Genomic DNA, 22,737 nt, shown 5'->3' on the forward strand with positions numbered 1-22,737 from the left:
CAAGAGTCAAAAACCCTGCTGCAGTCTTGTAAGATAAAGGCTATGGATTCTCTGTAGAGTAAATCTCGCTGAAGTCCTGGCTTCATCTTTTCCTAGCATTATTGCCTTTTCCAGGGGAAGTTTGTTTTCTCACAGTAGTTCACTCTTGTGAGTTTCCTTGGCTAAACAGGGATTCTGAACCCTAGTCTGCCATTCTGTCCACTACACCACACTGCCTGTCCCTGCAGATATTTTCAGTCCCCTCTTTATACCTTCGGTCTGACTCTCCACTGGAAAACAGCCTCCAAGAATTTGTATGAAATGGAATTTTCCTGTCAGGGCGAAGGACATCCTCCGTCCGTGGCTTTTGCTAGGCTGGCCCTACCATGAAGCTTGGTAAGGCGGTCAAATCATAACAGGCTATAGGGCACTAGGGGCAGGAAATGCTCTGTTTCCACCCCCAAGCCCTGTTACAGGACCATGAGATGAAGAGCGCTCATACGGTCAGCTCTCCAGAGCTAGCTGTTTCAGTGGCAATAGTACTTAAGCCTGTGGCCTGTGCCCCCCCCCCTGCACACAAGCAGGGTATCCTGAAGTGCTGGAGGAGAAAGCAGTGCTCCCAGAAGCCGTCTGTTTCAATAATAACTTCAGCACCAAGAGGATATGGGAGGAGTGGGTTAGAAAACCCCCAATGCCAGCATGTCTTTCTGTGTGCATTTTCTCCATATGTATTTTTGGTTCCTTGCTTGCTTACCTGCTTGGTTTTGCATTACAAAACTTGGAAAAGTGCAAATTGGAATATATACACCTGAATTGGTTAGGTTCATGTACAGTATTTGGTTTAGGAAGTATGGATGAGTTAAGTTTGTATGGAAAGGATAGGGGAGCAATTTTTGCATTCCCCCTCTGCTCATGGGTCTCCCTTGCAAGCAGCCAGCTGGCAGCCACAGCACCACAGAGGGAGAGAATTATTTTCCCGACCCCCCTTCTTGCCCCCAGTGTGCCAACTATAGTTTCTCAGTATTGGAAACATTCAACACCATTAAAGACTTCCTGGATGAAACTAAAAACTGTCTTCCTCAAGGTACTGTTTCCAATAGTGGGGAGCCACCAGCTACAGTGGTGCCTCGCTAGGCGATGATAATCCGTTCCACTGAAATCCCTGTTTACTGAAATCATCATCTAGCGAAAAGCATTTCCCCATTGGAATGCATTGAAACCTGTTTAATGCGTTCCAATGGGGAACAATCGTTGTTGTCTAGCAAAGATTGGCCATAGGAAAGCTGCTTTGCGAACCGCTGATCAGCTGTTTAAATCGCTGTCTTGCGAAGCTTAGGTCCCGAAAACACCAGTTTCGCGAGCACAGAGGGAGCTGTCAAAATCGTCTAGCGAAAATCAGTTTGCGAAGCAGGGACCAAACATTGTCCAGTGAAATTCCCCCATAGGAATCACTGTTTTGTGAATCACTATAGCGATCGCAAAAAGCCCATGTCTAGCGAAAAAACTGTCATGCGGGGTGACTGTCTAGCGAGGCACTACTGTACTGGGAAGCCTAAAAGCAGCGCCTGCCAGCAATGCCTGCCGCCTTTGTAAGCCTACTCCAACTCATCTCTAGTCTTTACAGGCGTGCAGGCCTAGCAGAGAACGTGTGCTTTGGAGAAAGTGGAAACAGCACCCTCCCAGCTGGGATGCTTGGCCTCTCCCCTTCCAAGCATGCCCCATTGACCTCTCATCAGTAGATAAATCCTCCCACTGATCCTTCTCTTGCACAGCCACTGGGTAATCTCCCAAGCTCTAACTTCAGCAATTAAATCAGCTTGCCCTGCTGGTTGCAGAACCACATCATCATACTCTCCCCAGGACTTTTTACCAGAAGCCCACCAGGTTGCAACACCAGCGTTCAGTGCACTTCCAACCTGTTAATATTTCCTGACACTTTGCTTATGGCTCGTGTCATCAGATTTGCCTGGAGAAAGCATTAGCCGTGCCCACGTTTTGTTGTCTGCTGTGAACATCACAGTGACAAGTGGCCTTTTTGCTTTGGGCTATCTCCAAGGAAACGAGTTCAGATCATCTCTACTTACCAGAGCTAAAATACCACTTTAAAAAAAAAGCGGGGATAATAATGTGTAAAAAAAGGAGATTGCTTGACAGAGACCCACAGCCACCACAGACCATAGGAGTCTCAGTGTAACCCAGGTGAGGTGGAAGAGTGTGTAGGTGTAGGTAGGTATGCCGGTGTAACCCCAAAATGGAAACCCTTCCAAGCCTGAAGCAAGCAAGGTATGCAAACAGGTGAACGGATGCATGCCTTCGATACTCCACTGTGCATCACCCTGCCTGTCCTCAGGTTGGATTTTGAAGAGAAGCCCTCTTCACATCCGCTTGAGCCCTTTAAGGGCTCCCTCCATAAGTGGAGAAGGGACGTGGTGGCGCTGCGGGCTAAACTGCAGAAGCCTCTGTGCTGCAGGGTCAGAAGACCAAGCAGTCGTAAGATCGAATCCACGTGATGGAGTGAGCTCCTGTCGCTTGTCCCAGCTCCCGCCAACCTAGCGGTTTGAAAGCATGCAAATGCAAGTAGATAAATAGGGACCACCTCGGTGGGAAGGTAACAGCGTTCTGTGTCTAAGTCGCACTGGCCATGTGACCATGGAAGATTGTCTTCAGACAAAAAACGCTGGCTCTATGGCTTGGAAACGGGGATGAGCACCGCCCCCTAGAGTCGAACACGACTGGACAAAAATTGTCAAGGGGAACCTTTACCTTTTACCATAAGTGGAGAGGAGCCTTCTGTCATTAGTTCTGTCTCGTCTGTTTTCCCATTTGTGCTCTAATCTTGTGAGCCCTTCCCATCTGAGTGTCTTATCAACCAGAGGTGGGCAAACAGCAGCCCATCTGCAGATGGCGTTGGTTTGCATCTCCCTTCAGTCCTGATGTCAATGGTGCCAGCCAAGGTTAAGGGAACATGCAGTCCAGCACCATCTGCAGTTTGCCCTGTTATGGAGGGACACATGGAGGGGGACACAGACCTCATAGCAAATAGGTACCACCTGCCCACTTTTAGCAAAGGCACGCCGATGAACCTGGCAAGACCACTCGAGAAAATAAATGAAGACCGTTCTTTAAATAAGAATGGCAAAAGACTCTTAAAATAATGTTTCTGTGGAGGATCCTGGAGAATAGTGGGTTTCACTCCACAAAAAGGGAAAGAAAATACCCAGGACCGGGTGGAAATCATGTGAGATTGGGGACTGGAATACGGCCTATCAGACTTCCCATCAACTGCCGCATGTTGAACAAGCTCTGTATAGTCCAAGCCTAGATGTATATGATGGAGAGAGGCCAACTGCGTCTCCAACTTATACATTAGGGGTAGCAACCGGTGAGCCTCGTTTCAAATGCTTTGCAACCAGCCTGTTTGCAGCCGTGGCAAGAAGGATCAGTCCCTCGTTTCAGGATCAGGAGATATAAATATGAATAGTGAGGCATCAGAAAAAAGAAAGTGGAATACACAGAGAAGGAGTTTCAGTCTAGCTTGAAGGACTTCTTCACTGATATTCACCTGGATCAGCTAGAAGAGTGAGGTAAAAAATATTAAAAAATGTGGCTTTTTTCCATTTAGAATAGGTGGCCTTTGATGGGCAAATAGTTTAACCTGGTACAAGGGAGCTTCCCACGATCCTTAAGAGAGAAGTTGGCGAGTGGCCGTACTGGTTGATTGATTCTGAGAGGAACAGCCCAAACGAATAACTTATTCAAGATTCCAGTCCTTAACAACATCTGCCATCATGGCTTTGCTGTTCAGGGGAGAATCCCAAAAGTTGTCCATTGGCACCTTTATATTTGAATTATTCACATCTGCATGCTGATGTGTTTTTGGTCCGGGCACTTCGCGGCGAGGGAGGTCCCATGCTGGAGAGTGGGAAGGCTCCAGGCAAACACAGCAGAGGCCTGTGATTGCGATACCATATGAATCTGCTGGGAGCTGATAGGAAGGCGTGAGGCGTTTTTGGATAAAGCCAGACACCTTATCAAGCAAGACGTAAGTGTCCCTTCCTGTTGTTGTCCCAGGCATTTCCAGGGTTTTGTTTCGCCAAAGTGTTCTTTGGAAATGACTGGGTCCTGATGTCAGCCTACGGTTCCTGTGGGGTGGGAGGGGGCCCCCTTGTTACCATTGTCTTGCATCCTCCATCTCCAGGCTTGGCCTTCGTAGGCAGGAAATCCCGTCCTTTTGAAGGCAGATGGCACATCCTTTAAGGAGGCCAAGCAAGCCAAAGAAAGAAACGTTAGCTGTTCCGAGTATTTGAAAGAACCAACTTAATCGCTGAAGTGCTTCACCTGGGCTCTACTTATGCCGCTCAGAGCTTGGAAAAGTTTGTTTGTTTTTGACATCTGAGTCACATTGACCGTAATAATGCTTTCAAGATGTGTGAGATATTTAAGGCATGGTTTTACCAGTGGCATTCCATGGCTGAACAGGTATTTGAATCCAGGTCTCTTAGGTTCTAATCTGTTCTTAAATCCTTCTTCTAGTGATGCGGACATGGTATCCCATACATTTTCCCATACAAACAGCCTGTTTCCTGCTGCTCTTTCTTTCTAGAGTGGTGTGCTTCCTCTCCCCCATAACTGCCTGAGCGAATTGGACACTGGCTCTGCCACCAAGACATCTTGCTTGCTTGTGCAGAGACCACATCTAACAGGTCATTCCACTTGAAGCCCTTTCACCAGGGTGGGTCTCATCTCTGTAAACCCTAAGTGAGGGTTGGAGAACCTTTCTGGAGAGAGCTTAGATCAACCTATGCGCTGGATGACATCTTCTGTGTGTTGGTTGGCATCAGGAATGTGGCCAGAGCACCGGAGGACAGCAGCTCACTTGCTAAAAGAAAAGGCGGTGAGTGCCTTGCCCAGGAACCTAATGTATCTCGACACAGAGCAAACTATAGCAAATGAGCTGCACCTCCTATTCTTCTTTCAATTTTCCAAATGGAAATTCTCATCTGAAAGTCTTGACGGCCAGATGAACCGGCCACATAGACCAAGTCTGGCCCACAGGCTGGAGGTTCCCAATCCCTCTGCTGAAACCCACAGTTCTCTCGCGGCAAAAGCTGCAGTTGTGTCTTCCTTGTGACCCAGCTGCTGTTCAAAATGGGGGGAAAGCTTCCTACTTGTCATCTTTAGATACAGAGTGAGCTGGTGATGTCATTACAGTTGTGCAGAATAAAGTTGTGCAACAGGATTTCAGCCATTGTGTTTTCTATGGCTATGGCAGAAACCCCTCCCCTGTGGTCACCCTGCTAAGTTGCATTGGAGAACCTCTCCCCCAGGTCTGCAAAAACTTGCTGCTTTGGCAATGATGCAAAAGAAAATGCAAATGGCTAATCTTTTCTAAAGAACTTCTGAGGGAGCTGGTGCATTAAAATGCATTAGTCAATTGGTTCATGGTCACTACCTCTTCTATACAAGGCCCCCCGTGTAATGGACTGCACATCTGATGCTAACCAACGTTGCCGTCATAATTATTTCTGGGATTTAGGCAGGGAGCAGGCAATTGGCAAAGTCTGAAGGATGTATGATAATTCTCCTAACCTTGTGGGCAATTCTCCCTTCTCATTGATGTCTTCAGTGGTATCACGATGTCAAGGAGATGCAGAGTATTCTAGGAGCATCCGATTTCAGCTGATGTTTTGCCCTGCAGCTTCTACTCCCCATTCGGAACAGTCAGAATGGAGAGCATCAGTTCTGCGAGCCTTCAGCTTCCTTCTGCCATGCTGTAGTTCAGGGTGCTACGATTAGATCATTTAAAATTCCCAGACAAAACCACCAGTCCTTTTTCTGCTTGGAAAGAGTGTCCTGCAAACAACACAGAGACCAGCGGTCTCTCCTTCCTCTGCCTCGCCCACTGGTGCCCGCTCTGGAGGTCAAGGGGCTGAAAGGGCTGGAGGTGAAGGTTAAAGGGAAGGAATCCCTTTGCCAAATTTGGAAAACAGAACAGTAAATGGAAATTCTCTCTCTGTGCTTAAGTTCAGCAAAAGGGCATGGCCCATGCACAAAAGAGAAGCAATAAACACAAGTGTATTCTGGAAGGCTTTCACGGCCAGGATCCGATGGTTGTTGTAGGTTTTTCGTGCTGTCTGGCTGTATTCTTGAACACGGCCAGACAGCCCGAAAAACCCACAACAACCAATAAATGCAAGGCTTACAGAAGTTCAAAAAGGTTTTCTTTTCCTTCCTTTTTTTTTTTCAAAAGAAGAAAGGAAATCCAAAATGGCTTAGTGAGAAATAAAGGTAAAGGTGAAGGTTCCCCTTGACATTTTAGTCCAGTCGTGTCCGATTCTAAGGGGCAGTGCTCATCCCCGTTTCCAAGCCGTAGAGCCAGCGTTTGTCCGAAGACAGTTTCCGTTGTCACGTGGCCAGCGCGACTTAGATTCGGAACGCTGTTTACCTTCCCACTGAGGTGGTACCTATTTATCTACTCGCATTTACATGCTTTCGAACTGCTAGGTTGGTGAGGAGCTGGGACAAAGCGATGGGAGCTCACTCCGTCATGTGGATTCGATCTTACGACTGCTGGTCTTCTGACCCTGCAGCACACAGAGGCTTCTGCGGCTTAGCCCGCAGCGCCACCATGTCCCTTAGTGAGAAATAGGCATGTTCAAAAGGGATCTTTCCCCATTTTGGCTCAAGCAGTTTTATTTGTTAAGGTGCACAGTGGGAATAGGGAACAGAGGTCAGTTAGCCATTTTGGCACCTGGGGCAAATGGCACCCCCTGTCACCCACTCTGGTGTGAGACATAGGGAGGACATAGGGAAGTCCCTATGAAAAGGGGTCCTGAAAATGTGGCACCCCCCAAAAAAATATAAGTTTATGGTTTTCAAAAATAGGAAAGAAAGTGAATCGGGCCAGGAGGCATTGTCCTCCATGTTCCTAACCTTCACTTCTAAATTTTGGTGCCCTCTAAATGCTGATAGCCTGGGGGAAAGCCTCGGTTGCTCTACCCAACTTACAGCCCTGATGGGGAGGCACTTTTATGTAGCAATTCGACTGCCACCTGCTATATTGGTCTGCAAGCTGCTTGGTTGGGTTTTGTTCTGTTTGTGTGGGGATTTCTGACACTGAGTGGGCTGGATCTCAAAATATCTTTGCTTTCTAAATAAGTGCTGCAAAAACGCTTTGGCTCCCAGAATGTTCTGTGCTGAGAGTTCAGCGCATAATTGCCCTCTTGTGGCATGTGCTTTTTTAATTAATCAGCTTTCGTTGGCCCAAAATAGAAATACTAATGAGAGGGGGGGGTCTCAGTTTCCATGTGTTTTGCGGTTTTTGAGAAAAGGAGCCACTATCTCTCTCTCTCTGCCTGTCTCTTGCTGGGCAACCGATGACAGATGTTCACAGATTGAACTAACTTTACCTGTTGTTTTCAAGGGTTCTTATACAGAAAACATGCACAGCAAGGCACCGGCAGTGTGCAAAAAATGTTCCAGCTGCAATGTTTCCAATTAAACTGGTAAAATTCCACAGGAAGAATTTGTTGGTGGCTTTCCAGACAGAGAGAGTGTGCTTCCAAAGAACTGCTCCGATTTGGATTATCGCATGTATGGGGGAGAGGGAGGTTGCATGGGAGAGCTGGCATGAAGTCAAAAGGTCATTTCACATGGATTAAAAATACTGTTGTTGGCGCTGGGAACCATAGCAATAGGACTGTTGAATAAAAAATGTGACATGGTCCCTGTGCCCTGACATCTCTGGCCCTCATTTCTTACTTTAAAAGGCCCTTTTGCTCCTCTAGGAGACATGGGGTGCCATTTCCCCATGTTTTCAACCCTGCTGACCTGTTTTAGACTCAACAGGTTAGAGGGGCCCAGAAGAAGGCAGTTCCCATCTCAGTACATTAGACCCAAGTGGTGCCACCCACCAGCCCAGTGACTTTCTGTGGCCAAGCAGAGATTTGAAACCATGTCTCCCGAGCCTTAGTCCATTGCTCCACACACTACACTGCATGTGACTCGTAGGTTATGTTCTGTGCCAGGTGGAACACATTCATGCAGCTTTCCGGATTCAGTGGAATTTTAGGTGGTCCTAATAAAAGCATTGCCTGCCTGTAGATTTCACTTTTGTTTTGTACACATGGACCAGAGCACCTGCTTTTGGTTTTACTTCTGTAATGAGTAAGTGACTAACTAATTTAATGAATGAATCCATTTTAAAGTGTGTCTCCTGAGTCCTAGTCCATTACTCTGTCCACTGTGCCACACTGATAACTCCCTCCCCATCACAAAAGGAAGCTTCTGATTAGCTGTGATCTGCTTCTAGTGGTGACATCATTCCCATCATGCAGGCAGAGCTGCATAACAGGATTTCAGTTGTGTTTTTAATCATTCCACTACTTGTGTAGTTCCTCTTGGGAGAAAGGCAGGACATAAGGAAATAAATAAAACAGACAACACAACTCCTGAGTCAGTTACAACACACCACAGGATGGGTGTTTGGGTGTGTCTGTGAAAGAAAGTAAAAAATGTTCTGATGTTGTTGGGCATGTTTGTGTGGTAGGCTTGGGGTCAGGTGAGTTCTCATCATCTGTGATCTCATAAATTCTCCCCAACTGACTCCCTTAACATCTTTGCAATCACATCCCAAAGGAGATGTCCAGTTGTAACAGGAAATGCTGGCTAAGTCAAGTGTTGGATTTCCTCAGTGATAATACAAAATGTATGGCTTGTGAGAGACCCAAAACAGAAGTGCTTCCTTGGGTGAAGGCATCTAGGTCATCTATAATGAATCAAATGGCAACACATTTGACATCCAGATTTGATTCAGCATGTTCTATAACGTACTAAACTAGAAGGCTGATCTGTTCTGGTTATCAGTGACGGCAACACTGTACGGTATTATGGGAGGATGTGTGTGTGTGTGTGTGTGTTTTTAAATGACTGTAATCTGCCTCTGTTTGGGACTTTCTCCATTACATGTCTTGGGATCAGCTGACCCATATAATTCCCCTTCTTTCTCTTTCTTTCTCTCCCGAAGGTCTTTCTTCTGCCGTGTTGGAAGTCGAGGTTGCCCATAGCTCAGTGGTTGTGATCGAAGGGCACAGAGCCACACTACCTGTGGCATATACAACCCACAGCAATGGCGAGCCCTATGTCACGTGGCACCTTCAAAGACCTGGGAGTCCTCATCCTTTTCAGGTAATGTCACAGGCAGAGATTCTCTGAAGACTGAAAGCTGCATTGTTAGATTCCACCAATGCACTCTGAGTAGACATCCTTCTGTGGCAGGATAGCAATTTCTGGACCTGGTGGAGCCTGTGGCAGCCGCCGGAACAAAATGTTGTCTCCCAGACCCTTCATCGTCCTCAATCCTGCTCTAAACCTAGTTTCCAACTTCCATGCTCATATGGAGATAAAAGTGCCATCACCAACAATCCCTCACAAACAAAGCTGCTGGGTAGCTTCATGGTTTAAGCCTCTGGCTGCAGAGCCAGAGGTTGGGAGTTTGATTCCTGACTGTGTCTCCTTGACAGGGGCTGGACTCAATAATCCATAGGGTCCCTTCCAGTTCTGTAGATCTAAAACAACAAGAAGGGTAGATCCAAGAGATCTGTTCTCCTCCTACCTCCACTGATTGCACGCCATTTAAATACAGTCCTGCTGCATTTCTTCAGTGTTTTGCCCATGTGAGCAAGGGAGAGGAGGAAGGAAACAGACTCAGCTGACACATCCTCATGCCTGCTAAGAGGAGCAGACTTTGTTTCTCTTTCCCTCACCTTGACTCTGTGGGGAAGAAGGAGGAGAAGGAAGAAAGGCTGTCAGGAAGCTCACCCCTGACGCTGACAGTGTGGATCATAGGTGTTGCTTACACTCTCATCCTTCATCAGAATTTGCCTTCCTTCCCAGTTTATTTCTTAGCAGTTGACCCTTGAGTCAGGAAAAAAATTATCCTTGAATGTTTAGCAGTCTTCAAGATGGGAAACACACAGGGATTCTAAGCACTGCGCAGGCGGCCACTTCATTTACGTGGCAGCCGCTGATGTAAATTTTGAACCACTGATAACATATGTCCCCAGGGGTCTGTTCTTGTGAGCTTGCTTTGAGACCAATAAAACAATAGACAACCCTCTGTTGTTAACTGTCTGTCCTCCCCCCCCTCCCCATTGCAGTGGCCTTTTAAACTTATACACTTCCCCCCTTATCTTGCTGAGGTAGGCAAGTGGAGTTGCAGTTGTGGAGATCTAGGATAATTTCATGCATGTCTGCCACGTATTTTTCAAAGGCTTCCTACCGACTGTGTGGAGGAAGCAGAAAACAGAAGACCTTTGCTAGGAAGCAACCGTAAATGTAGGTGGTTATGATTTAGGGATGTGAAAATCTCTGTCTTGATTTGCTGTTTTTCTCTAAATCCTCCTGCACTTTCCCCTATCTTTGTTTCATATCATGTGGCAAGATTTTATTTTTCCTACCCCCACTGAAATCCATATCTATTAGGAGTTAGTGGTTCATTTTTCGAATGTGTCCATTTATTCAAGTATTGCACTTCAAGTGCATATCCCCCACCCACCCCAACTAAAGCATATTTATGTACACCTCTGGGAATGCATGCATTTTAGCCATCAACATTTTAAAATGCATGCCTTACTCTGTGCACAAGTTATTTCTTCCGCACACACCTTCCGCCTTATCGGTTTGCAGATTTGCAAAGCGAGGCACATTTTGACTCACAATGAATCTTTGGATATAAAGGAAAAATGCAATTTTTCCTGAGACTGTTGAATCAAACAAAGTTCTCTTTCATCCCTATTACAGTGCTAAGATTTAACGTTCTTTGCCATCAAATTGACCTGTGTTTGTCAGTTGCTTCGTTTGACTCCTTCTGAGACAGTTCTCAATACATACAAATGGCACCTCTGTTAAATGTACACAAGGTGTGTAAAACTAGCTTGGAAGCTGACAATGAATTTTAGCTGGGAGGGACCCCATGCGTCATTGAGTCCAGCCCCTACCAAGGAAACATGGTGGGGAATCGAACGCCCAACCTCTGACTCCACAGCCAGAGACTTAAATCACAGAGCTATCCAGCAGTTCACACACCCGAGTATCAGAAAAAGGCACAGCAGAAACACAGGCAGAATCCTGAAGAGGAAGGACTTTAGAATTAAGAGCTAGAACTTCCACAGAAGACTTCAGTGGCTGAAATCCTGTCCTGCAATTAAGCAAATGGCATCACTCTTGATGTAAGTTAAGAAATCTCTGTAGACATTGGGCAAAATCCGGTTCATGCAGGTGTAACGTAAAGTCATGCCCAGCAATATTGAAGGGAGCAATTCGGTTGTGTGGTTGGTCACACAGTTTCCATCGTGCCCATCATTGCCATGCACCAGCGGAAGTGCCTCATGGATAGCAGTTGCATCTCGGTGCTACTGTAGTTATGCCCTGATTCTGCCTTCAGCATCTCGTTGTTTCTTGCTTCGCATTGTCCTGGGATCATCTCCTTCATGGCCAGCTGGAAAGAGGAAAGTGCAAGAGAGACAAAGGATGATCCTGTGGGTAATTTATAAATCCCTCGATCAACTTGAATTGGCTGATACCTCTGAGTAGCATCAGCACTGAGATCGCATGCTACCTTTCTCTGGGTGCTAACCCTTTCCAGGTGTCCACGTTGCAAGCCAAAAACATAAATATTAGGACAATGGTTGCTTTCTAATGGCAGACATTGACCCACTGCCATAAGAAAGTTGCAGTGGTGTCAATGGTAGCATCAGATTTTCTCCTAGAAATGAGAAAAGCCCCATTAGGAGCCAAGAATAGGAAACTGGCCCCTAGATCCCCAGAACTGGCTACACCCTGCCTGTATATAGCTGTTGTCTGTTATAAGTGGCGAGTGAGCATCAGAAGCACTTAAGAACATCTCTGTAAATTAAAGAGACTGCACTTGATAGATGTCCTTGTTTTTAATTGGCTGCTAAAGGCAGGAGAAAAAGTGCGGAGAAATCAGAAATAGCTTGTGTCTTGGACCACTGGGGGCCTGATCTGGGGCACCCTGTTTTGGGACAATCCCATGATGCACAGGAGATTGCAAACCAACTGGACATTGCTCTGTGCCTAATCCGGGCCTTTTTGGTTCAACATCTGGGCTGCTGTTTGTTTTTGGATGGACATTCCTCCTTAAGGGAGATGGCTCTCAGCAAAGTGACCCTTTTCTACACCATCCGATCACACCACTCAACTACCCTTCCTACCCATGTTCCTTGCTTTGCAGATTTTATGCCAACTGGCTAAGTGGACCCCCATTAAGAGGTCCCATTTATATGTGGGACTCGCTAGTGAATTCAGAGGAGGTCTAACCTGCTTTTGCAAACCGTCCGGTCTTGTTTCCTCTGCTTTGTTTCATGCCTTCATAGAGGTCATCCTTCTCCCGAAGTGGTTTGCAAAAAGCCTCAACTGTTTGTTGCTTTTGCTGCTGCAACTGAGCGCTGTCCGTAGGATGTGCTAGACGTGTCACTTCATTGTGGGGGGAATGGGCGGTTGCCGTGGGAGAGCAGTTGAACAACATCACCTCCTGGTTGTTGTGGGTTTTTCGGGCTCTTTGGCTGTGTTCTGAAGGTTGTTCTTCCTAATGTTTCGCCAGTCTCTGTGGCCGGCATCTTCAGAGGACAAGAGTCAGAACAGCATAATCAGAGTTCTGACTCCTGCCCTCTGAAGATGCCAACCACAGAGACTGGCAAAACGTTAGGAAAAACAACCTTCAGAACACAGCCAAAGAGCCCAAAAAACCCACAACAACCATTAGATCCCAGCCGTGAAAGCCTTCGCGAATACAACATCACCTCCCGTTCTTCTGCAAGGAAAGAAGGGAAGGTAGAAAGGCTTCAGGACTCCAGCCATGGGACAAAATCTGAGAGCTTGGGCGTAACGAGTTACAAAACAAAATTCTGTAGGAAAGCATTAAAACATGGCTTTCCCCACACAGAGAAAATGGTTCTGCCTATTGTGTTTTGGCAAGTCTGAATTCTTTTGCTAGTTGGCTGATGCTGTTTCAAGCTAGGGCAGTGACGCTTTCCGCCTCTATTTCAGATCGTAGTGTATATGTCTGGAACCACAAGAGTGGAAGACTCGGATCTCAAGCGGCGGCTGGATTTTTTGTACCACATGCCTTCTCACAACGTATCGCTTGCAATTAATAATACCAAAGAAACAGACTCTGGCCAATACATGTGCACAGTGAATGTTGCGGGTGAAAGTACGAAGTTAGGAAAAAACACCGGACTCGTGAACCTCACCGTTCTAGGTAAATGGGCTGCTGGTTTGGAGAATTTGGGCTTGGAGGCCATTCTGGGTCACCCAAAGGCTATGAGGCCCACTTTCAACATCAAAATGAGGTCCAGATCTCTCATGCTTGGCTCCAAAAACCCACCTCTCAAGCGGGGCTGGGCATGAAACCAAGGCTACTCTTTTCGAAGGAGGTGGCCAGGTCAATCTGTGGCAAGGAAAACAAGCCTTAAGGCACCTTAAAGATGGAGCAAGACTTACCTGGCATGGACGTAGGCGGCCGTGCCCGAAAGGTTAGGCCAAATAAAAAGGTGCTACCAGACTCTCAGTTGTACTCAAGCAAGAGGTGACTAAGGCATTGAAATTTAAAAAAAAATACCAGTGTCAGCCTATGATTGTAGACAAATATGTAGGAAACTTGTGCTAACAAACAAAAAAGCTTTTGAATTTGTGGTTGTGGTTATGAATTCTGACTGTGGCAATCTCTCAGGATTTTCTGACTATAAAGTCTGGTCGTTTATCAGCCTTCCTGGCCAGGGATGGGAACTCAAGTTCCAGAACTTGGCTGTCAAGTCTGACTTAAGTTGTGCCGGTGATTTAACTCAACTAGACTCCATCCCCCCCCCCCCATGACAATTTGACTCACAACTCGGAACATGCAGGAAAAAAATCCCCTTTTTCCTGAGGAAAATTGCTTGTTTTGCATAGAGAGGGTCTCGGGACTGGGAGTTTGGGACCCGGGTTTTGGTACCAAAGACCAGGACTCGAACTTGGGACCAAAGACTTGGACTTGGACCTCAAAGACTTGCCAACCTCCCTACTCCTCGCGATGGTGCTCTGGGGCAGGGCAGGTTGCTCAAGTTCACACAGGTGGCAGGGCACATAACCCCCTCAGCTGCACGCGCTCTGGATGATCTCAACTGGCCCTTCTTGTGGGAGCCACAGCGAGTCCCTAGCCAGGCACCCCAACCCACTGAGCTGCGTTGGTCCTTTTCCCCACCTATTGAAAGGAAAACAAAGATACTGTTGGGCAAACCCCATGGGGGCAAAATTCCAAAAGGAGGAGAAGGACTATAGCAGGAAAGGTCTGGGGAGGGAGAGAGAGAGAGAGAAGGCCCTTCCCCAGCATAATGCCAAAGGGATGACACAGAGAATCATTCCATCCCCTCCTAGTTACTTTTCACCAGCAGGTTAAAATGTTCCTTTTCCAGGAAACATGCATTGTGCCAGGCAGGTGATGCTTCCTGCAGTGGACCCTGCTTAGGACTTTCTGCTAGCCATGTTTTTGCTTTGTTTGGGCTTCATATTCTTTCATGATGGATGGCAGGGTTTTGTCACAACCTGCTCAGAACAGAGCCTGGACTGGAGTACCCAGAATCCCTTGGTCAACAGATCCCCCAAGAGTGAACTTCTCCAGACTTTGAGTGGAATCTAAACTTAACTGGCATAAATCCTGTTGGCATCAATTTGCACCACCCAAGCCTGACAACATAATCACCCAGTAATGGATATCTTTACCTTAATTAAATTAAAAGGTTTCTCTCCCCCTTTTCAGATTCCCTAGGGATCCCTTTTGTCCATCGGAATCCTTTGGGAACCTTAGGATAGGATGGGGGAGAAACCTTTAATGTTGGGAAATTACTGGGATGGTCCCACTGTTGGGGCTGCTGTTGGCGAACTGGCAACAATTTCGTGATATGAAAGGCTGCCACGGGTGAAGGAAAGTGTGGACCCGAGGCCTTGCAATGCAAACCATTCTGGATTCCAAGGGAAGGTTGCTGATGTCCGTGCAGCCGCGTGCCGTCATCAAGATTTCCCGGGACTTCCCAGAGCAAGTTGCTGTTTTTAGAGATGACCAATAGGTGGCACTGCTAAATTCAAAATGCAATTTTAGCCCTCTCAACAGCAATGGGTTTGCCCAGCCAGGGCTAACATGGTTCTGACATCTGTTGTGGCTTGTTTCACTCAATTGATGTTAGCTGCCTTTGCCACCACCTCCAAGTATGCCTGTCCTTTTGAACTTAGTTCCAGCCCTTGCAGTAGTAATGGGAGGGGGATAAATTTGCCCAGTAGTGGAATATTGCTGTGAGCTAATCCTGCTGTAATGCAAAGTTATTTGTGAATTGCTTAGCCTTGTATAGACAGATGAGACCTATTAACTTTACAGAATACCTGTTCCTGATTCATGTGGCAATGGCTACAGCTGATTTGTTGTCACAATTCCTGCTAGGATTGTTGGGGTGGTCATGGCTCTGGGAAATGCCACAAAGAACACCTGCCCTTTGAAATGTACCACTAGACCACTGCTGCTCAATATTGATCTTAGAATCACAGAATAATGGAGTTGGAAGGGGCCATTAAGACCATCAAGTCCAGCCTCCTGCCCAATGCAGGAATCCAAGTCAAAGCTATTCTGACGGACGGTTGTCCAATGTTATCTTGAATGCCTCCAACGTTGGAACGCTTCCCGCTTCCCAAAGGAATTGGCTCCATTGTCGTACTGCTGTAGTATCTAAGAAGTTTTTCCTGATATTCAGCTGCAATTTGGCTTCCTGTATCTTGAGCCCATGGCCACGTGCCCTCCATTCTTGGGATGATCAAGAACAGTTCCTGCCCCCCCCCTCTGGATGACTATATTTTCAACTATCTTGTTCTTCTCCCCCTCCCCACCTTTTTGCCTTACAGTCCCACCATCACCACCAAAGTGTCAGATAAATGGAAGCCCCCATGTTGGAGACAACATTACCTTGACCTGTGGCTCTGTTGTGGGCAAACCAGCCCCTAAGTATTGGTGGCAAAAGACCAGCCCCAACCCTCAGGTTTTCCATGCACCACTACAAGGTAGGAAATGCAAATAATACCGTTTTGTTCTTCTCTAGAAGGATATCTGCTGGAATATTGTGTCCAGTTCTGGGTGCCATAGCTTAAGAAGGAGGATATTAGGGACAGGGTTTTTTGATTTCTTGGACCACATAACCCATAATTCCCCATTCTGGGAGTTCTATTTGACCTGCACAGTTTATGGACATCTAAATGTAGCCTAAGCTGGATGGCTTTGAGGTGTAGCTAAGCCTAGTTCTGTCCTTTTATCTAGCATCCTGATGAGAAAGAAAATGCCACCCAGCCCTTGAGGCTGAAACACAAAGCTTGGGTGGACCTATAGGCCTTGGGTGGACCTATAGGCCTAACTAAGCTTCAAGGCCTTCCAAACAAGGCCTTTTCTCACAGGTGAGCCACATTTAGATGTCAGTGAAGTGCATGTAAGTCAGGGGGAACTCCCAGAATGGGGAACTGTGGGATTTGTAATCCAAGGATTCAGAAAATCTCATCCTCCTGGACAGGGGTCTCCAAACTACAGCCCGTGGGCCACATCCGGGCCCCCTTGCCTTTTTATCCAGCCCGGCGGGCAGGAGTGTCGGTGGGCAGGCAGGCAGGTGGGTGTGCATGTGGGAGGGCAGGCATATCCGCACACGTGTCTTCCTTTGGCCTTGGAAAATGTGGGACATATATATTGTGGCCCTTTCTCTGAAAAGTTTGGAGACCCCTGCTCCAGGATATTGACAAACCAGCACATGTCTAGAGGAGGGGTGGGGAGGCAAAAAGGTAAATACTGTGGAAGCTAAGCCCATTTAGTTGAGGAACCTCTCTCTATTTGGCCTGAACAAGAGGCCGTTGCATAACGGTAGAACAGCGATCTTCAGATCTTTAAATGGCCACCACACAGACGTTAGGGCCAGCTCGTTTTCTTCTTTAGAGGGTGGAAGCTAGAAAAGGAGATGGCTGGAACGAGGCGCTGCGCTTCTGAGAGCCTCCTTGCTTATCTGTTTGTTTGCAGATGAAGACAAAGGGATCCTGAAACTGCCAAACCTCACCACAGAAATGTCTGGCGTCTACGTCTGCAAGGCCTTCAGCTCAGCCGGCTATTCCAACTGCACCATCACCTTGGCGGTGAATCGACGTATGTGAGGGGCCTCGTGGAACGGCAGGTCTTTCCCCTGCGCAGCTCCAAATTGTATGGGAGGACACGGAAGACACAGCCGGGGGTGGGGTGGGATACAGAGTAAAAATATCAGGTGGAAAAAAGTATTAGTGAAGGATGGTTATGCACTGGCTTTTCTCCAGCTCGCTTAAGGCTAGGGAAGAAAGAGAGTCATCTGCTGGGTTTCCTGGGTGTGAAAGCTTGACTCTGCATCTCCCAAATCCAGTGCTCTAACTACTACATCACACTACCTGTTAGGGGTGTGGAATCACCCTTGACTTGCCTGCTGCAGATTGAGCTCCTCCCCCCCGTTTATATTTTTTTCCCTAGCTCAGAGCTTGAAAATATTATTTTTTAAAATAATTACTACTCTTGGTGTATGAGGGATTGAACGTGGCTTTAAAAATTAAAAATAAATAAAATAATCCTCTCAGTTATTGAATGGATAAAAATGGTTCAGGCAGGAACCTGCAGAGCAGATTGGCTTCAGATCGCCTTCCGTCACACATCTCTTGTCTCTTAGTTTCCTCCCCCAGCACTTATTGTCTCAATTCACACAGAGACGCTGGAGGAAAAAAATTAAAATGTTTCCATTTACTTACAGCTCTTCAAAGATAAAAACGAACATCATATTCTGTAAAAAAAATGTTAACTAGTAACATCACTGAACCTAACTGGATAATTAGCTTTATTACTGATTTACTGACTGGCTTCGATGCTGACAGAACACATCACTCTAACTGTCCACTTTTGACAAATCCAATTGCTAGTACTGACAAAACCTTAACTGAACACTGATTGCAAAAAAAGTTTGGGGAAAGGAATCCTGAGGTAGAGAGGAAAAAACAGACCATTAATGGATTGATTGACAGCCAATCCCAGTCCAGAAAAGTCCCTCACATCCAAAACCTCTTAGAGGCATCATATATAAGTAGCAATATATCCAACGGTTTCCATTAGAGATGGGCATGAATTTATAAAATGATGATTTGTTTTGATTTGTGATTCATCAAGGTCAATGGTTTATGAATTTATGAATTTTTTTTTCTGATGAATCAACAAATTGATATGACAATTCGTTTTTTACTTCAAACCCCTATAAAACACCCCCCCCAGCTCCTAGAGACACCAAAAGGTCAGGGAATCTCCCTCTATGTCTCCTCTCCAATCATTCCATGTTTGGTGAACATTGAGAGTTTTGAGATGTCCAAGTTATACACCCACAAAGAGTCCCCCTCCCCCAGGAACGTTCCTCCTAGGCACCTAGAGACATAAAAATGACGGAGCAGCTTTCTCCTAAAGATTGAGTTTCACCCACAAAGTCGGTCTCCCCCACCAGGAAAATGCCCTTTAGCAACTAGCTTGGGGAAACCCAATCTTCACCTAACTTGGAAGGATTGTAGAAAAGAGTCAGGGGAAGCTTCTTTGTGATTTTGGTGTCTCCGGGAACCTTGGGGGGCATTTTATAGCCAAAGGAATCAACATATCTAAAATCACTAAAATCACCAGGTACCACACAACTTTTTACATTCCTAGGAAGCTTAGTGGATGTACTGAGCAGGCAGTTACAGGCAGAGGGGCAGCTTCTGAGGGGAGATCTTGGATGTAGCTGTTTCTGAAGAGAAAAACTTGAGTCCTTTCAATCATTGGTCCTCATTCCTTGGCTGTCCATATCTTTTGGTCTTCGACTCCAGGAGAAGCAGCCCGCATAGACAACAGCCAGATATTGAGAACACTCACCTTAAGTTGTTCCCCACAACTGATTCCAGTCTTCCAGATTTGAATCTCATATATGTACTGGTTCTAGTCATTGGAGGTTTTTTTCATACCTACCAATCATTTTCTCTCTCTCTTCTGCTGTGTCTCCCTTTGCAGCCATCAATGCAGCAGTGGTAGCTGGTGCGGTGGCAGGAACACTAATTGGCCTCTGTCTGATCGTCTTGTTTCCACTCCAGATGTTGGCTTACAGAAGGAGGAAGAAAGAGGCCCAAGAGGAAATGGCCAATGAGATCAAGTGAGAACCTTGATTCAATATCAACATCTGGCAATTGGAAGGCGGGGTAAAGAACTTTGTGGCCCTCCAGATGTTGGCCCTAATTGGATCCAGCCAACATGGGCAATGATGAACAAATCCAACCACATCTGGAGTGCCATAGGTTGTGTGAATCAACATTCGTATTTGGCCCTTTCAAAATTAACAGTGATGCTCCATCTTTATGGCTTGGTTTGAGCCAATGCTCAGCACTTACAAGTGTAAAGAAATAATGAATGTTCCAGGATATGTGAGAAGTGTCTTTCTAAAACTAGGGCCACGGGGTCTCCAAAACAATACAAATGCAGGAGCAGGTGCTACTTTTATTAGATCACTTAAAAATCAAATGTCAGTTTGCTTTTGATGATAAATCATCTTCTTCAGGCTGTGCACCAAGCTCTTTGGAGTAGTTCTGAAAATCATATGCTTTTATTGAAGTTCCAAAGTCTCATGGCCATTGCTGAAGCCCATTTAGTTTCTTAGATCCTTATAGATGCAGTCTGCACAAGGCTTATGGAGGGAGCCTTTTGCAGACTGTGTCCCTCTAAAGAAGCTCCTCTGGCCATCGAAAAGGGTCATGAGACTTTGAAACTCCAATAAAATTATTCCATTTTCTGAACTGCCCACATGATCTTGGTACACAGCCTGAGGAATATGAATTGTCATTGAAAGCGACCTGTCTGTTGTTTGATTTATTTTATTTTTTAGTGGTTTAATAAAGAAGGTATCACCTGCTCTTGCATTGATATTCTTTTCTAAAACCAGTGGTACCTTGACTTACGAATGTCTACACTTGCGAACGTTTTGAGTTACAAACGGCTCCGTTCGCAAAATGTTGCTTTGACTTGTGAACTGAGCCTTGACTTAAGTTCATCTGAGGTCAAAAGAAGAAAAACTTTTAAAAAATTCACCCCCTAGTGGTAGAGTACGGATTAATCAGCTTTGCATTAGTTCCTATGGGAACTAATGCCTCTACTTATGAACAGCGCCTCGACATGCAAACGAAAAACAGCCTGACCGGATTAAATGATTTTCAATGCATTCCTAAGGGAAATTTTGCCTCGACTTAACGAACTTTTCGATGTACGAACACCATTCCAATACAGATTAATTTTGTAAGTCAAGGTACCACTGCACATGTTTGAGGTAGGAGAGGAAGACGTTCCATTTGGGCCAAAATATGAGGACACAGCAGCTCCTCAACCTCATGGCCTGCTTCTGGGAGGAAGGAGGAAAGCAGTGCTGACTACCATAACGACCAGACATAGGGTGCAGTGATGCAGATGTGATTAAAAAAAGAAAGCAATATGGATTGGATTTGCACTGATTGATCAATCCAGATGTTCCTCTTGCTTCCCATCTAATTCTCCCACATTTTCGCAGGGAAGACGCCGTCGCTCCAAAAACGCTTTCCTGGGCCAAGAGTCCCGGTTCTGACGCAGTTTCCAAAAACGGCACCTTGTCGTCCATGAACACCACCCGGGATCACAAATTCTACGCATCCAAGCCTGCCTCGGACACCGCCTCCATCACGACCGCCACGGGCAGCACGGTGGGCTTTAAGCCCCCTTTCAACAACCCCAGGAGCGGGACCCTCACGCCGACGCCCAGCCTTTCCAGCCAATCCTTGCCCCTGTACTTCCCGCCAATGGCCAACGGGGTCCATTGCCACCATGCCAACATGCCGTCCCATCGGAACACTCTCCAGAGGACAAACAGGGCTCAGCCCCAGGCTCCCCGACAGCAAGAGTCCGCTGCTCCCCAGGGACTGACCTCCTCTACGCTAAACCGAATGGGAGCGGTGCCCGTCATGGTGCCTGCCCAGAGCCAAGCCGGATCCTTGGTGTGAATTGGCGGCGACTCCCGTCGTTGTCTCTGTGTGGCAAGTGGCTCCACCAAATCCCGAGCAAAGCCGGGAGAGTGGAGCTGCTTGCTGTGCGCTGCCTGCCTGCCTGTTTGCCTACCTGCTGCCTTCAGAGTGCCCATGGGAAGGTTTTTGTGCATGCATCCCACAAAGGAACCATTTCACGTTGTTGCCATCAGTGGGACAGAACTGAATCTTGAGAGGTGGGCACTCTGTAATTCAATCAGTTTCTTTAAGAGCTTGCAACTCTTCTTGGTGCACAAATCCCATCCGGACCTTCGCAGAGATTATTTGAGTGCAGAGACCGTTTCGTGAAAGAAACGCAAATGGATCTTTCTTTCTTTTTTTAAAAGAGTATTCTTCGTTCCCTTCCTTTACATTGTGTCTTGTAGTAGAAGACTCCAGGCTGGGATTGCGTATCTTGGCTTCGAAGAGAGCGCCAGGGTGGGGTGGGGTTTAAATCCAAAGTATGCTGGCCGAGATAAACTATTGCCATCATTTTTCCTGGACCCAAAGAACAGAAGAATTGTAGATGTTTCAGGGATAGAAGACATAGCGTGATTGCAGTTTGGGTCAGAGTCAGAGCCTTGTGACTTCCATGAGCCAGTGAAGTGCAGAAAAGATGCGGAATCTTGGCTCTTGGTTTTAAGGGGAAAAAGAGTCTCAACTGAAAGTTGTGTAAATTTTCGTGTTGGGAGTTGTCTGTTCAGGGCCATGTATAGATCCATCTCTCTTTCTGCCAGCCCTCAATTCTCTCTTGCATCCCCCCACCAATTTTTCCTTTCTTTCTCTCTCTCTCTTTTTTCATTTGTTGGCTCTTTCCACAAAGATGGGTGAAAACTGGCAGAAGCAAAATGGATTTGGCATGGAAAAGAAAAATACTGTATGCATATTAGTTTAACTTGCATAAGTCACTCAGCTTATTCTTCCTGCAAAACTGGGATTATTGTGACACAGAATAACTGCGTCCTTGGACCAGACCTTCTGCAGAATAGCTTCTGTTGAACTTACTGCTTGGGAGAAGAAGCTAGATAGCGCGTAGGGACAAAGCAATCTCACAAACCCAAAGCAAGATAAAGGTGCTGAATTTCTTCCTATGTGGTGTTGGGAAACAAGTTTCCAATGGCAACCACTAGTGAAATTCAACGGAAGGGTTGATGATCGTTCAGGGACTCCCAGGACTTTGGGTTTTAGAGTAACCAAATCTGACTCCTACACACCTAAGTCCAGTTTATGGAATGCTAAATGAAGAAAAGCAATACCTTGCTTTGGAAATCTAGGTTAGAAGATCCTGGTTCTCAAGGCCAAACCCAAAACACCCTCAATGGTTCTCCATGCCAAGATTTCACACAAGTATATATCTGAAAAATGCGCACCCCATACATTGGCACAGTCATATGGAAAGAATCAATTCCAGTGCCATTCCTTCTACTGTTACCACATGCAGGTTTGCAGTTCAGGGCACCCGATATATTTCTGACTGTATGTACAAGCCGTTGCACCAAGTGGTTGCAGCAAGATGGGATTTTTAGACCATGCAGGGGCTCCTGAAGGCTAGGCTGGTTTATTCTAGCCTTTAAGAACCCCTACTTCATATAGAAACTGTGAAGGCAAGAGGAG

At 46.4% G+C, this 22,737-nt stretch overlaps 1 protein-coding gene across 1 annotated transcript in view; it reads left to right on the forward strand.

The window, feature by feature from the left end:
• Positions 1 to 21,381, forward strand: part of ESAM (endothelial cell adhesion molecule) — a 79,810-nt gene extending 58,429 nt beyond the window's left edge. The window contains exons 2-7 of the mRNA XM_072978861.2: positions 9,005 to 9,165; positions 13,048 to 13,261; positions 15,928 to 16,083; positions 17,078 to 17,200; positions 19,097 to 19,235; positions 20,637 to 21,381. Coding sequence (XP_072834962.2) covers positions 9,005 to 9,165; positions 13,048 to 13,261; positions 15,928 to 16,083; positions 17,078 to 17,200; positions 19,097 to 19,235; positions 20,637 to 21,102 — 1,259 coding nt within the window. The 3' untranslated portion in view covers positions 21,103 to 21,381. The remainder of the gene's footprint in view (positions 1 to 9,004; positions 9,166 to 13,047; positions 13,262 to 15,927; positions 16,084 to 17,077; positions 17,201 to 19,096; positions 19,236 to 20,636) is intronic.
• The last annotated feature ends 1,356 nt before the right edge of the window (positions 21,382 to 22,737 follow it).

The sequence above is a fragment of the Pogona vitticeps genome, chromosome 8 (assembly GCF_051106095.1).
Source record: "Pogona vitticeps strain Pit_001003342236 chromosome 8, PviZW2.1, whole genome shotgun sequence".
NCBI lineage: Eukaryota > Metazoa > Chordata > Lepidosauria > Squamata > Agamidae > Pogona > Pogona vitticeps.